This window comes from Ovis aries, chromosome 11, assembly GCF_016772045.2.
Source record: "Ovis aries strain OAR_USU_Benz2616 breed Rambouillet chromosome 11, ARS-UI_Ramb_v3.0, whole genome shotgun sequence".
Classification (NCBI taxonomy): Eukaryota; Metazoa; Chordata; class Mammalia; order Artiodactyla; family Bovidae; genus Ovis; species Ovis aries.
The window spans coordinates 33,426,085-33,438,204 of record NC_056064.1 but is presented as its reverse complement, the minus strand read 5'-3'; the positions used below and the strand labels follow the sequence as shown (position 1 = coordinate 33,438,204).

The 12,120-nt window shown below is 51.0% G+C and overlaps 1 protein-coding gene across 6 annotated transcripts in view; it reads left to right on the top strand.

The window, feature by feature from the left end:
- The window catches only part of SPECC1 (sperm antigen with calponin homology and coiled-coil domains 1), a 203,412-nt gene that overhangs the window by 51,584 nt on the left and 139,708 nt on the right, over positions 1-12,120 (top strand). For all 6 annotated transcript variants that reach the window (XM_042256705.2, XM_042256704.2, XM_042256703.2 and 3 more), the window contains one exon: positions 4,883-5,049. In XM_042256705.2, coding sequence (XP_042112639.1) covers positions 4,903-5,049 — 147 coding nt within the window. In that variant the 5' untranslated portion in view covers positions 4,883-4,902. Of the gene's footprint in view, positions 1-4,882; positions 5,050-12,120 lie in introns of those variants that run through there.

Below are 12,120 nucleotides of genomic sequence, written 5' to 3'. Positions count from 1 at the left end.
CTAGAGAGGAAAGAAGCTTGATAGGAATATAAAATGAACAATTTAAGGAAAACAGCCCTGGGAAGACCCTCTCCCTGCCCTTGTGGCGTTAAGTCCCTAAGTTTAAGTGTACCTTGAATCCTCAGATAACACGGGTTTGAACTGCATGAATCTACCTACAAGTAGGTTTTTTCCACAGCGGATCCTTCAGTACATCTTGGTCCGTGGTTGGTTGAATCTGTGGATACCAAGGAACCACAGACTCGGAGGGACCACATATGTGGGAGGACCACAGACGTGGAGGGGACCACAGACATGGAGGGACCCAGAGATGGAGGGCCGACTATAAATGATGAATAAATTAAGCCGCACTTTGTTCAAAAGTCAACTGTAATTTCTTGATCAGTTTGATCCTTTTGAGTTGGTTAGAAGAATTTTTAGGAATCAGGGAATTAATCATAGAAATCTTTTTTTTTTCTCCCCATCATCTTGTGCTTGGCTGGAACCCATCTGTCTATTTTGTTATGAGCTCATAAACCTAAGAGAAGTATCTTTCGCCAGCATGCACACGGTGTTGCCTTTCAGCCGCTGGGGCCAGTCCCAGTGACTGTGGGGTGTCTGCTCGTTGTTCACCCTCCTCTGCACTTTCCCTCTGTCAGGTTTCCAGGTGAACACAGGCTGCTCTGTGAGCAAGGAGAGACCTTGCTTACGTCTGGAGTGTCTGTCTGGTTCTGGCCACTGGACATTGAGTCCGTGATTCCATCACTGGGTGTTGCTGAGTCAAAGCCAAGCAGCTCTTGGCTGAACACTGTGAGCATTTGTGAGTAGGCAGCTGGTGCTCATTGAGTATCTTCTGTTGTGTGATGCAGGCACCAAAAACTCTGTTAAATCAGGTGAAGATGTTGGGAATCGTAGTGTTTTGAAAAGCATGCCTGAGCCTGTGCGGTGAGCAATGGAGGTGGAATCCGACCAGGAGCTCTGGATCCTGAAGCCTGTGTGCTTTCCTCAGAACACTACCCAGGGAGGCCGTACCCATCCCTGGTGTCTAAGAGCCAATTAAAACTGGATTTGAATCCTGGCTGTATCATAAACTCTGTGGTTTGGGCAAGTTCCTTAACCTCCTAAACAAAACCAAGTGTCCCCATCTTAGACTGAGGGTGATGCTACCTTGTAGGGTTATAATGAGGGCTTGATGACACGTGAAGAGGGCTGAGCAGCGCCAGGCCGTGGGTGAGGGGCGAGAGGAGGGTCGGAGAGGAGAGTCAGAGAGGAGGCAGTGGGAAGTGGATTGGGTGAAAGTCTGCAGAAGCTGGGAGTGGGCCTGGCGCCCTGCCGAATTCCAGCAGGAGGATCCTGGAGAGTGGACAGAGAGCAGGGCCAGAGCAGGCCGAGCACTGTGGGTGGATGGCTCCAAGTATGTTCCTTTTGGGGTCCATTCCTGGAAAGCCCAGGGCTGGGTGTTGGCAGAGCAAAGGAAAGAGGAGGCCTTGGAAGATTTGGGGAACACAAGGAAGACCCGGTCCTACTGGAAAGGGCAGGCGATGCTTAACGAAGTCCTAGATGTGGAATGTGGGGAGCAGGGCTCCTAGCAGGCCTTCAGCTCGGCTGGAGGTTGAAGCACCCCCACCCAGCACCCTCGTCCCAGGAAAGTGGCACTGCTGTGGTGGAGCCCGCTACCCCTCAGGGCGTATTCCCCCCAACACAGCGCCCACCCCAGGACCCCTCCCCTGGCACTCTCCTACCAATAGGACTCTCTTCCTGGTTCAAGGGGAGATGTTACTTATTTCATTTCTATATATTTTGAATTGTGGAAGAAGATGGAATTTGAAGAGTCTGGCTGGTGCATGAATACAAGATAGATGTCTCCATCTGGGAAAATGAAGGAAAGACGTGTGAAGGGAGCCAAGGATGAAGAGTCAGGCAGTGTGGAGGGGCCCAGAGGAGGAAGGTCCTCTGTGTACCTGCATCTGGGAATAATCAGATTGGGCTCAAGGTTCTAGGAGAATAAAGATGTGATGATGCAAATGAAGTAACCCCAGAATTTTGCCTCAGAGCAAGTGACCGCAGCCTTCGAGAAGTGGCTGCAGGCTTTTCAGGTGACTGTCTGGAAGGCTGTCAGGTTTGTTGCCAGAGATTAAGGTTTCGATCTGGAATTTTGACTGAGATGCATTTTCCCCCTTTCCTTTCTCTTCTTTTCTTTCTCCCTCCCCCTCCCTTTTTTCTTCCCTTCCTTTTTTTTTTTTTTAAAGATTTATTTATTTATCTTTGGCTGCTCTGGGTCTTCATTGTGGCACACCGGCTTCTCATTGCTGTGGCTTTTTTTGTTGTGGAGCACGAGCTCGGTAGTTGTGGCTCATGGGCTTAGTTGCCCTGTGGTGCGTGTGGGATCTCCCTGAGCCAAGGACTGAACCTGTGTCCCCAGCACTGGCAGGCTAGATCACCAGGGAAGCCCCCTTCCCTTCTTTTTCTTTTTTTATGCCAAGGGCTTAGGGAAACACTGGGAAGATTTTCTATCACCTTCCTTCTGCTTTTCCTCTTCAAGGTCTTATCTTTCTTCTGGGGAATGAGTACGACACATTTCATTTCTGGGTTGATGGGCAGATTTTGGAAAGCACAGATTCGGTATAGAATCACCCATGTTTTGACCAAGTAAGTCCTGCAATAGTCATCTCTAAGTAGTTGTAGTCATCACCTGAAAGAGTGCCTTGATTAAACAGATACTTTATTTGTTGTCTCCATGAGTCAGACTGATATGTCACTGGTTGGTTCTGCAGTCATGGGTAAAATTCATCAGTAATTCTCTCCAAGAATCACTCAGGCTGTGTTCATTCATTTTATATTGAGAGTCCTAATGAGTTGCTATATAGGTCTTAACCTAGGAATTCTTCCTTGTTGCTGTGGAAACAAGCATTAAAAATTGTGGGCCGAGAAAGAAAAATAGCTGGTGCTAAACATCCGTGAAATACACAAGAAATGGTTGTTTAAATACAGAATCTTAAAAATCGTGATACCTGGAATCAAGCTGAGACTAATAAACTATTGAACTAGTCATATGACTGAAATTATGAGTAATTTTTCTCAGAAATGCTTTAGAAAACAAATCACTGTCTTAAAATATTATTTTCACCTGTAGTCACATTGGCACAGCTGACAGGATAGCAGTGCTCAGAACGAGTGCCAGGTACGGTCTTGGACACTGGCCACCAGCTAAACTGTTTAAGTAGGAGCAGGGGCTGGGTGGCCCCAGCTGGGAGGCCGTTGGTTGAAATGATGTCTCCGAGAAAGGAGACAAGAACAGGAGGACATCCCTGCTGAGCCAGGCTGGGGGAGGCAGCCCGTTCATTTTCTCGGGGGCAGAAAGGGGTATCCTGGGATACGGTGAGGGGAGAGGTGGCCCAGGGCTGCTGAGCACCAGCTACGATACAGGAGGCGAGCAGTTAATTAGACCCAGCTCCTGCGAATGCTGGGGCTTCCCGGGTGGCACAGTGGTAAGGAATCTGCCTGCCAACGCAGGAGCCACAGGAGACGAGGGTTCGATCCTTGAGTTGGGAAGATCCCCTGGAGGAGGGCATGGCAACCCACTCCAGTATTCTTGCCTCGGAAATCCCATGGACATAGGAGTCTGGTGGGCTACAGTCCATTGGGTCACAAAAGAGTTGGACATGATTGAATACTTGGGAGTGCAGCTGCTGGCGTTGCTGTCACCTGGTGGTTAGTGGTGGTTCAGTTGCTCAGTCGTGTCCAACTCTTTGTGACCCCTGTCTGTGGGATTCTCCAGGCGACAATACTGGAGTGGGTAGCCATTTCCTCCTCCAGGAGATCTTCCTGACTCAGGCATCAAGCCCAGGTCTCCTGCGCTGCAGGTGGAGTCTTTACTGACTGTGCCACCAGGGAAGTCCAGTCACCTGGTGGTGGTTTTTAAAGTGCATTTTCCAGTTTGTTTCTTATCTGTGGTTTTGGTCCTTGACGTCACCTCCCTGGTCGTGAGCATCCACAAGGACAGGCAGAGTGGAGTCCCATTGTGCTGCCGAGAGGGAAATGGGTTCAGAGGTTCATGGCCAGCCGGCCCACGTCCTCAGCAGTGATGGCAGGACTCAGGCCACCTTCCTTGCCTTTGGATGTGGGTTTCCCCCAGGTTTTTAACCATATCCTGCTCCTTTGCACAAACTGTCTTTCCTAGAATATTTTAATTGAGTAACTCTATCCTATAATGGCAGGTCTGCCTGATCAAAATCTTCCCAATTAATTTTTAATTGATACCATTTTTGTCCGAAAGAAGAAAAATAAGCTGTGCTTCTGTGAAATTGAATTTTCAAGTAATTCATTTATGTCTATTTGGAAATTACGTAAGTTGCTCGACTGTCAACCCTAAAATGGCAAGGCTTACAGATACAGTATGTCTCGACTCCAGCTGACCTGTTTTTGTGGGGAGATACATGTATTTCCACATTGCTGAAGAGTAATGTCATAACGTTTCTCTTACAGCTCAGTCAGTAACAAATCTGCCTCAGTGCAGGAGACCTGGGTTTGATCCCTGGGTTGGGAAGATCCCCTGGAGAAGGAAATGGCAAGCCACTCCAGTATTCTTGCCTGGAAAATCCCATGGACAGAAGAGCCTAGTGGTCAGCCCATGGGGTTGCAAGAGTCAGACACGACTTAGTGACTAAACCACCACCATGTCAGAACATCGGTAATGGTGCACATGTGTTTTCAGTAGTTCAGTGAGAGCTGTTTTGAAGCTGTAGAAAGGAACCTGGTGGGAAGGTACCATCTCGGGAGGAAGGTGCTCTCTGTGCATCCTCATCTGGAGGCTTGTTCTCCATGACAGCGGTGATGCCCATGGTGCATGGTGAAGCTCTGTCAAGTGTGGACACATGGGTTTTCTTTTCTACTCTTTGTACAGAAGGACTCCTTGGGACAAACATGAGGAGTGCAGCCAAGCCCTGGAGTCCAGTGACCAGGGCAGGGAGCCACGGGGTGGACCGCCCCCGGCCCCTCCCTGTCCCCTCTCCCGGCATGAAGAGCTCCAAGTCTTCCACCTCGCTGGCTTTTGAGTCCCGACTCAGCAAGGTATGGATGGGACACCGGGCAGGGCTGCTGGGTGCCCTGAGGCAGTGAGCAGGCCCCAGGAGGGCCCCAGCATAGCTTGACCTGAAGGCACAGAGCAAAGGGGGTGCATCGGGGTGCCCTGGGCTCGAGAGGAAATCTGTAGTCAGACAGAGACGGCAACCCCCTGCATGGACCATGTGGACTCTCCAGCCAGAATCTGACCCCAGCGTCCACTGGATGGGCTCAGGGTCACCAGGGTTCTCATAGTCCAGGTGTCACTGCCCCACTGGCCTGCATCTGGGCTTCTCCTCTCAGGGTTCCCCTCCCCCAACCAGGGCAGCCCCTGGGGGTCTCCCCTGCTGGCTCCTCCTCACCCCCTGGGGTTCCTAACATAAGTGGACTGGGGTACCTCCTTACACCCTGAGATGAAACTCAGAGACCTTGTCACTGGCCTGCACACACACACACACACACACACACACTCTGGAGAAATCATTGTAGAATCCTAACTATAGAAGGAACATCATTTATAATTAAATCATCACGTTTCCACTTGCAACTGCCTGTGTGTGGCTCCACTGAAGGACCTGTGATGCTTCTTGGTGCCCCATGGATGTGGCCGCTCCAGGCAGACAGATCCAGGGTTATTGTGTTGATGATTCGGGCACTGGGAAGGCTGGGGTGATGGTTTGAATGCTGACCACTCTTGGTGAAGTTGTGAACCCAAGTGCAGTCTTCCCTTGTTATTCTTAGAAAGTTGAGTGTATCTTAAAGTCTTATAAGAAAGAAACACATTATTTTTATATGTAAAACAAAGGGGTGCTCTCCACTGGGATAATAATCAAAGACACTCCAGCTCTGTGAGTGTCTGAGTGATCTGTGAAGAATGTGGATGCAGACAGTTCCTTGTGCCAGGCTGCCAGGTTCTTGGAAGGATGTCTGGGGTCTCCATCCTCCCACTGGGTAGACGCCAGTACTACCTCCAATCACAGTGACAGCTAAAGACGCACCCACAAAATTCTGCCACACTCCCTGAGGAATGGCACTGTTCCTGGTGAGGACAGTTCTTGTAGGTGACAGTGTCCACTCATGAATTCTGACACCACATGGGGGTGACACCTGGATCTGTGTCTCCAGCCAGCGCTCCTCCGGCTGCCTTTGTGACCCACTTCCTGGGTGTCTGGAAGGCCCCTTGAAGGTGACATACTCAACATTGACTGCTCTCCTTCCCCTGTCTCTCCTGCCTACAAACCTGCTCCTCTAGACTCTCCCCATTCCAGTAAATAGCAACTCTGTTCTGTCGTCGCTCAGGCAGAGCCCTGACATCATCCCCAAACCCTCCTTTCCTCACATCCCATGGTCCACCTGCAAAACATCCCAGGGACTACCTGCCTGCTCTTGACTTTGCAGCCTACATTCCATTCTCAACAGAAGCTGGGTGGTCCTTTCAACACAAGTCAACACAAGTCGCTCCTCTGCTTAAAATCCTCCAGGCTCTCCCCACCCATTCAGAGGGGAGTAAAGTGTCCTCCCACCCCGCCGAGCCTGGCTCCCTGGGCTGTGTGCACACAGCTTCTGGGTTCCCCCTGTGCTGCCCTGTTGCTCCCTGGCAGTGCTCAGTGTGGGCTGAATGCCTGGCAGGGGCGGTGGGTGTAGGAACAGCTCGCTGAGGAGGGGGTCAGACAGGCCGCATCAGGACCTCAGCTCTGCCTGCTCCTGACTGTGGAACCTCAGGCAGGCTGCGTGGCTGCTCCAAGATGGGGTGAGAACTGTATCTGCCCTGAGAAGTAAGTGTGGATAGTGCCCTGCACATAATTTTGTTTATCATTATTCTGTTATCCTGGCCCTGACCAATATTTCCATCGTTTTAATTTTTATTGTCTTTGACCTATTGGGAGACATCTTCAATGTGGATTTTAAATGAATATATACATTTCCCCCATAATCGACCCTGAGAACTTCTGGAATATATTAAAATATTTTCAAGCAGTGTTTAATCACAGGTGAAGCTCAGGTGTGTTTCCTTCTGACGATGAACCAGTAAAATGGTAGCTGTTTCTGCCTTTGATGGATGTGTGTTTTGGAAACTGGTTCCAGTGGGAGGACATCGGGGGAGACGCAGACACTCCTCTGGAGGCTCTCGGCTCTTGTCCTGGTCCTTGGGGTCACCAGGCCTGAACCTGTGAAAGAGGGTGCTGGGGTTGGGGGAAGGAATAGCCGAGAGCTGCACCCCCGTACTGTCTGACCCTCCTCTCCTCTCTGCCTCTGTGGGCAGAGGAAGAAGACAAAACCCAGAGCACAGAAGAGAAAGAGGCGACAGACACTGACAGAAAAGCAAGTGGCTTCCCCCTTGAGTATTTTACTGCTGAAATCTGAGCACTCAGAGAAGCTGAATTATACACTGAACACAACATCCCACCACCTGGATGCCACGGTCAACATCTCACTACGGCTGCTTTACAGGACTTCCCGGGTGGCTCGGTGGTAAAGAATCACCTGCAGTGCAGGAGACGCGGGGTCAACCCCTGGGTCGGGAAGATCCCCTAGAGGAGGAAATGGCAACCTACTCCAGTATTCTTGCCTGGGAAATCGCATGGACAGAGGAGCCTGGTGGGCTACAGTCCATGGGGTCACGAAGAGTCAGACTCGACTGAGCACACACATATTACCTACGACTGCTTTGCAGAAGATGGACACATGTAAGTGTAGACAGATATGTTTTCACTGGCCCAAAACAGGAAAACTAAAACACATGCACCGAAAGTAGAATGGAAGACCCTGCTTCAGACGCTGGCCTGAGCTGTGGAGCCGTGGAGGAGCAGATGTGTGTGGGGAGGAACAGGAGCCTGGATGGGATGGCAGGGGTAGGGGGACTACTGTGAGTCCTCCTCATGTCACTGAGCCCAGCACAGGGAGGCAAGCCACCCGAGCTCCCGGACGCAGACAGGCCATGTCACACCAGCCACTAGAAGGCCCATGTCTGTTAGTTAGGACTCTCTTGGCCACAAATGACCGAACATTGACTTGAACAGAAGAGAAATCTATGGAAGACATCTGAGGTTCCAGGTCACTGTGTGCAGGACAAAGGTGCAAGACCGGAGCGTAGAGAGACCGGGACTCCCCGGGACTTCACGTCACCTTTCTCTGCTTTGTCATCTTCTTTGTCACGTGGTATGAAGTCTGGCAGTCAGTCCTGCCCGTGCCTCCCCGATTCCTTGGAGGGCCAGCTAATGCTTGCTTCTGGTTGGTTAAAAGAAAGCAACAAGCAAAGTATTGGGAAAGGTCTCTGCTTGGTGGGCACGAGTCATGTGTTAACCCCATCCAGTTTCCTGTGGCCAGGGCTCAGGGTCCCCGTAAAGTAGCCTCATGGTTTATGTTCTCCTTGAGTCTTGGGGACTGAGTCAGTCCTGTTGTTGTCCTTCAGGAAAGCGTGTTCCACAGTTGCACTGCCTGAAGCAGGAACCACCAGCCCCTGTGGCGGTGATGAGCCCTGAAGGGTGTTGTGAGTGCAAGACACACGTCAGGTTTTGAAGAGTGAGTGCAAAAAAAGGAAAAAACTCCATCTGTGTGTTCTACATTAATTGATAATATTTTTAATGTATTGCATCCAGAAAATATATCACTAAATTTAAGGTTGCCTGTTTCATTTATGTTTTTTAATGTTCCTCCCAGACCATGTAAGCTTAGGCCCATGGCTTGTATAATATTTCCACTGACAGTGCTACTCTAAAACCTTTTGGTTCTCAAAGTGTGGAACCCACAGCGGCAGTACCAGCATCCCCTGGGAACTCGTCCAAAATGCAGATCCTCAGGCCCCACCCAGACCTACGGGATCAGAAACTTGGCAGGGGCATTGGGGCTGGGGTGCAGGCATCTATCTGCATTTTAACAGACCCTTAGGATTCTGACAGACCCTGAAGTTTGAGAACCACTGTTCCAACAGTTAACATGTTCTCCACCTTGAAAGACCAGATTGTGTTTTGTGCGATTATTTGAGAACTTTGACATTCCCCATCCCCATCTTTGTGGAATTGAAGGAATATCTTAGCTACATGAATCTGTGAGCTGTTCAGACATTTTCCTTTTGTAAGCTTTCATGTACAGGTGTTCAGCAGCTTAAATATCAGTGGAAGCGTTGGTGAAAATACTTATTAAACACATCAAAGCAAGACCGATGCTTTCGTAGGGATCTTGTATAACAAGCCAGAGATCTTAGGTGGTGCCGAAGCTGCATTCGATGACCAGGGAACAAAGCCAAGAATGCAGCCATGAACAGAGGAAGATGAATTAGTAACCTCATTCCAGCGGTGTGGCCGGCGTCTCCTGGCTCCTCCTAGGCTCTGGCCCAGTGGAAATGTTCTGTGTCTGATATTGCCTCCAAGAAATAATAAGAGAGTCTTCGGCTGTGTGCCTCAGAGGACAGGAAGGATCAATCTGGAGTCTGTATGTCCTGCCTCTGGGAAAGTACTAAGCAGTGAATCTTTCTCCAAAGGAATTCCGTGTGGAAGGTGCAGGAGAAATGTAATGTACAAGGGCTCCCTGTAAAAGCTTTGCTGCCCCCCAAATGGGCCATGCTGCACTAGGGAGACAGCACGCCACTGGCCTGGAGCACGTCTGTCTTATCCTTTTGCCAGTGAAGGATGGGATCAGATCTTTTTATAATACAGGTTGGGACCCCAAAGTCCAAGAAGAGGCCGAGGAAGTTGGGTACAGCTGGTAAAATGGAACTCAGAAGTGGGCTTCGGAGTTCACTCAGATCCATACCATGGCTTGATCTGTTTATCAGGTGAAGAAACAAAAGCACAGGGGAAAAAAAAAGGCACAGAGAGGTAAAGTGATTTGCCCTGGGTCACACAGCCAGTAAGAGGCAGAGCCAAGATTCCAACCCAGGATTCCAAGTCTGGACTTGGAGCTGGTACCCTAAGCTGCCACCCTGTGCCACCCACGTGACATGGCTTTCCTTCAGCCCTGTCCACAAGCCCCGGTGGTGTCCCCAGCGTCTCCTGGCTCCTCTTGGGCTCCAGCCCAGTGGAAATCATACAGGCCTTGGAAACGCAGTCCCGGGCCTGCCTCCCAGTCCTGCCTCACCCATGTAGCCTCTAGCGAGTTAGTTAATGCGCTTTGTCAAATCCAGTGTAGTCAAGTTGTGCTTTGAATCAGAAGTAGCATGTGAGTCAAGGACCTAGAAGGACCCAGGCTGCTGCATGTCATCAGCTCCTGTCTATTCCTTTAATTCTGCCTCTGACCCTCCAAACAGGCTTACCACCCAGTCTTCACAGCAAGAACTTGACTTTGCCTTCCTTCCGCCTCCCCAGGTGCTCTCTCTATTCCCCCTACCCTGCCTGCCTTTCCAGCTGCCTCCTCTCTCCCCTCCCCAACCCCGCCCAGTCCTTCCTTCACTTCTGTCTATTTGGCTGAGACAACCCCACCCCCTCAAACAACCAGGGATGGAACGCATGCCCCGTGCATTGGAAGCAGGGAGTCAACCACTGGACCACCAGGATGGTCCCAATGTATTATGGATGGCTCGCCTGGCTGGAACACATGGGTTTCCCTGTTGTCTGCTTATCACGTCCAAATCCTTGTCACTGCTTCTCCTCATCCTTATTTCTCTGGGGAGCCGGGAGGGTCCTGCCCTGGCCCCATGTGCTCCCCCTTCCTTCCCCACCCTGCTCCCTGCCCCCAGCTCTTAGCGTACACTTGCAGCCTCAGGGACATCCCCATCCACTTGGTCCTCCAGGCCCGGTCCAGGGCACCTGCTCCGTGAGGATGCCCACACCTCCCGTTTTTGTTTTCCTCACTGTTCATGACGTAGTCTGAGTCACCGCACAGGAACTAGCCCCTTTGCTGGTTGTTGACCCTGAGAACAGGCCGCCCACTCCGCTGTGGCCCGTGTGCACCCTGGCCCGTGGATTCGGCACAGTGCATGTGCTGAGGGTGGATGCCCAGCTCCACTCTGGCAGTAGGCCTTCAGAGCACAGTGTCCAGGATGGTGGGAGCAGCTCTGGGGGCTGTGGTGAGGGGGGAGGGCCCCTAGGCTCTCTGATCCACCCGCTCCCCATTCTCCTTCTCTGGGCTCCTTAACCTTCAGGAAATGGCCCTAGAACAGGATGGAGCCCCTGACCAGTGTGGTGGCCCGGGCTTCCTGCTCCAGGTCTCCGTTGATTCGAGGGAATTTTCATGCTGTTTCTCAGTGTCGTGTGTGTTTGTGGAGGCTCCGGACACCTGCCTGCCTCGTCTTCTAGAAGGATCCCCTCCACAGCCATCTTTAACCAAGACTCTCTGTGGTTGGGAGAACTTATTTGTGTTTTTCTCCTTCAGCTCAGGTATGGTTTACCTGGGCTAGAGTGTGAGCTCATTTAGGGCCACCCCCCCACCCCCACACACACTTCAATAACTTTCAGCAAATGTTTGTTCTCTGCCTTCCGTGCTGGGGAAGAAAACAGACAAGGAGCAGGGGTCCTGCTGTCTTTCTGCCATCCCTAACATTCTTCTGGCCCCACAGCAGTCCCTCTCCTCTGTCTGAACACAGTGTGTATGGGGTCACCTGCCAGCGCTTGGGGTGGGCATCTGTGGATGGTCACCTGTTTGTATCTCTTCCCTCTGAGAAGAGAATAACCTCCAGAGGTTTTTGTGCTACTTTTTATTGTCTTTGAATTTCTTGTGTGTTGCTCTATCCTGATTTCTGTGTGCCATATAGTTCTTTTTTGGTTGGTTCCCAGTCTTTTAAGAAAAAAGCAATAATACATTGGGACCATCCTGGTGGTCCAGTGGTTGACTCCCTGCTTCCAATGCACGGGGCATGGGTTCCATCCCTGGTTGTTTGAGGGGGTGGGGTTGTCTCAGCCAAATAAATACATAAAAATACACATATTTTAAAAACTTCATTATTTGAATGTGATTGATGGGTGGTGACTCCCCACGACCTTACACGGATCTCTGAAGCAGTGCTGGATGACCGCGCCAGAACCGAGGGCACCCGGGTTTGTCCACTCTTGCGCTGTTCCCTCCGGCCCGCCACTGCCCGAGGAGCGGGATGGGCAGATGGGGCCTGCTCCGTGCTTTGCCGGTTTATGGTGCTCCTTCCGGAAA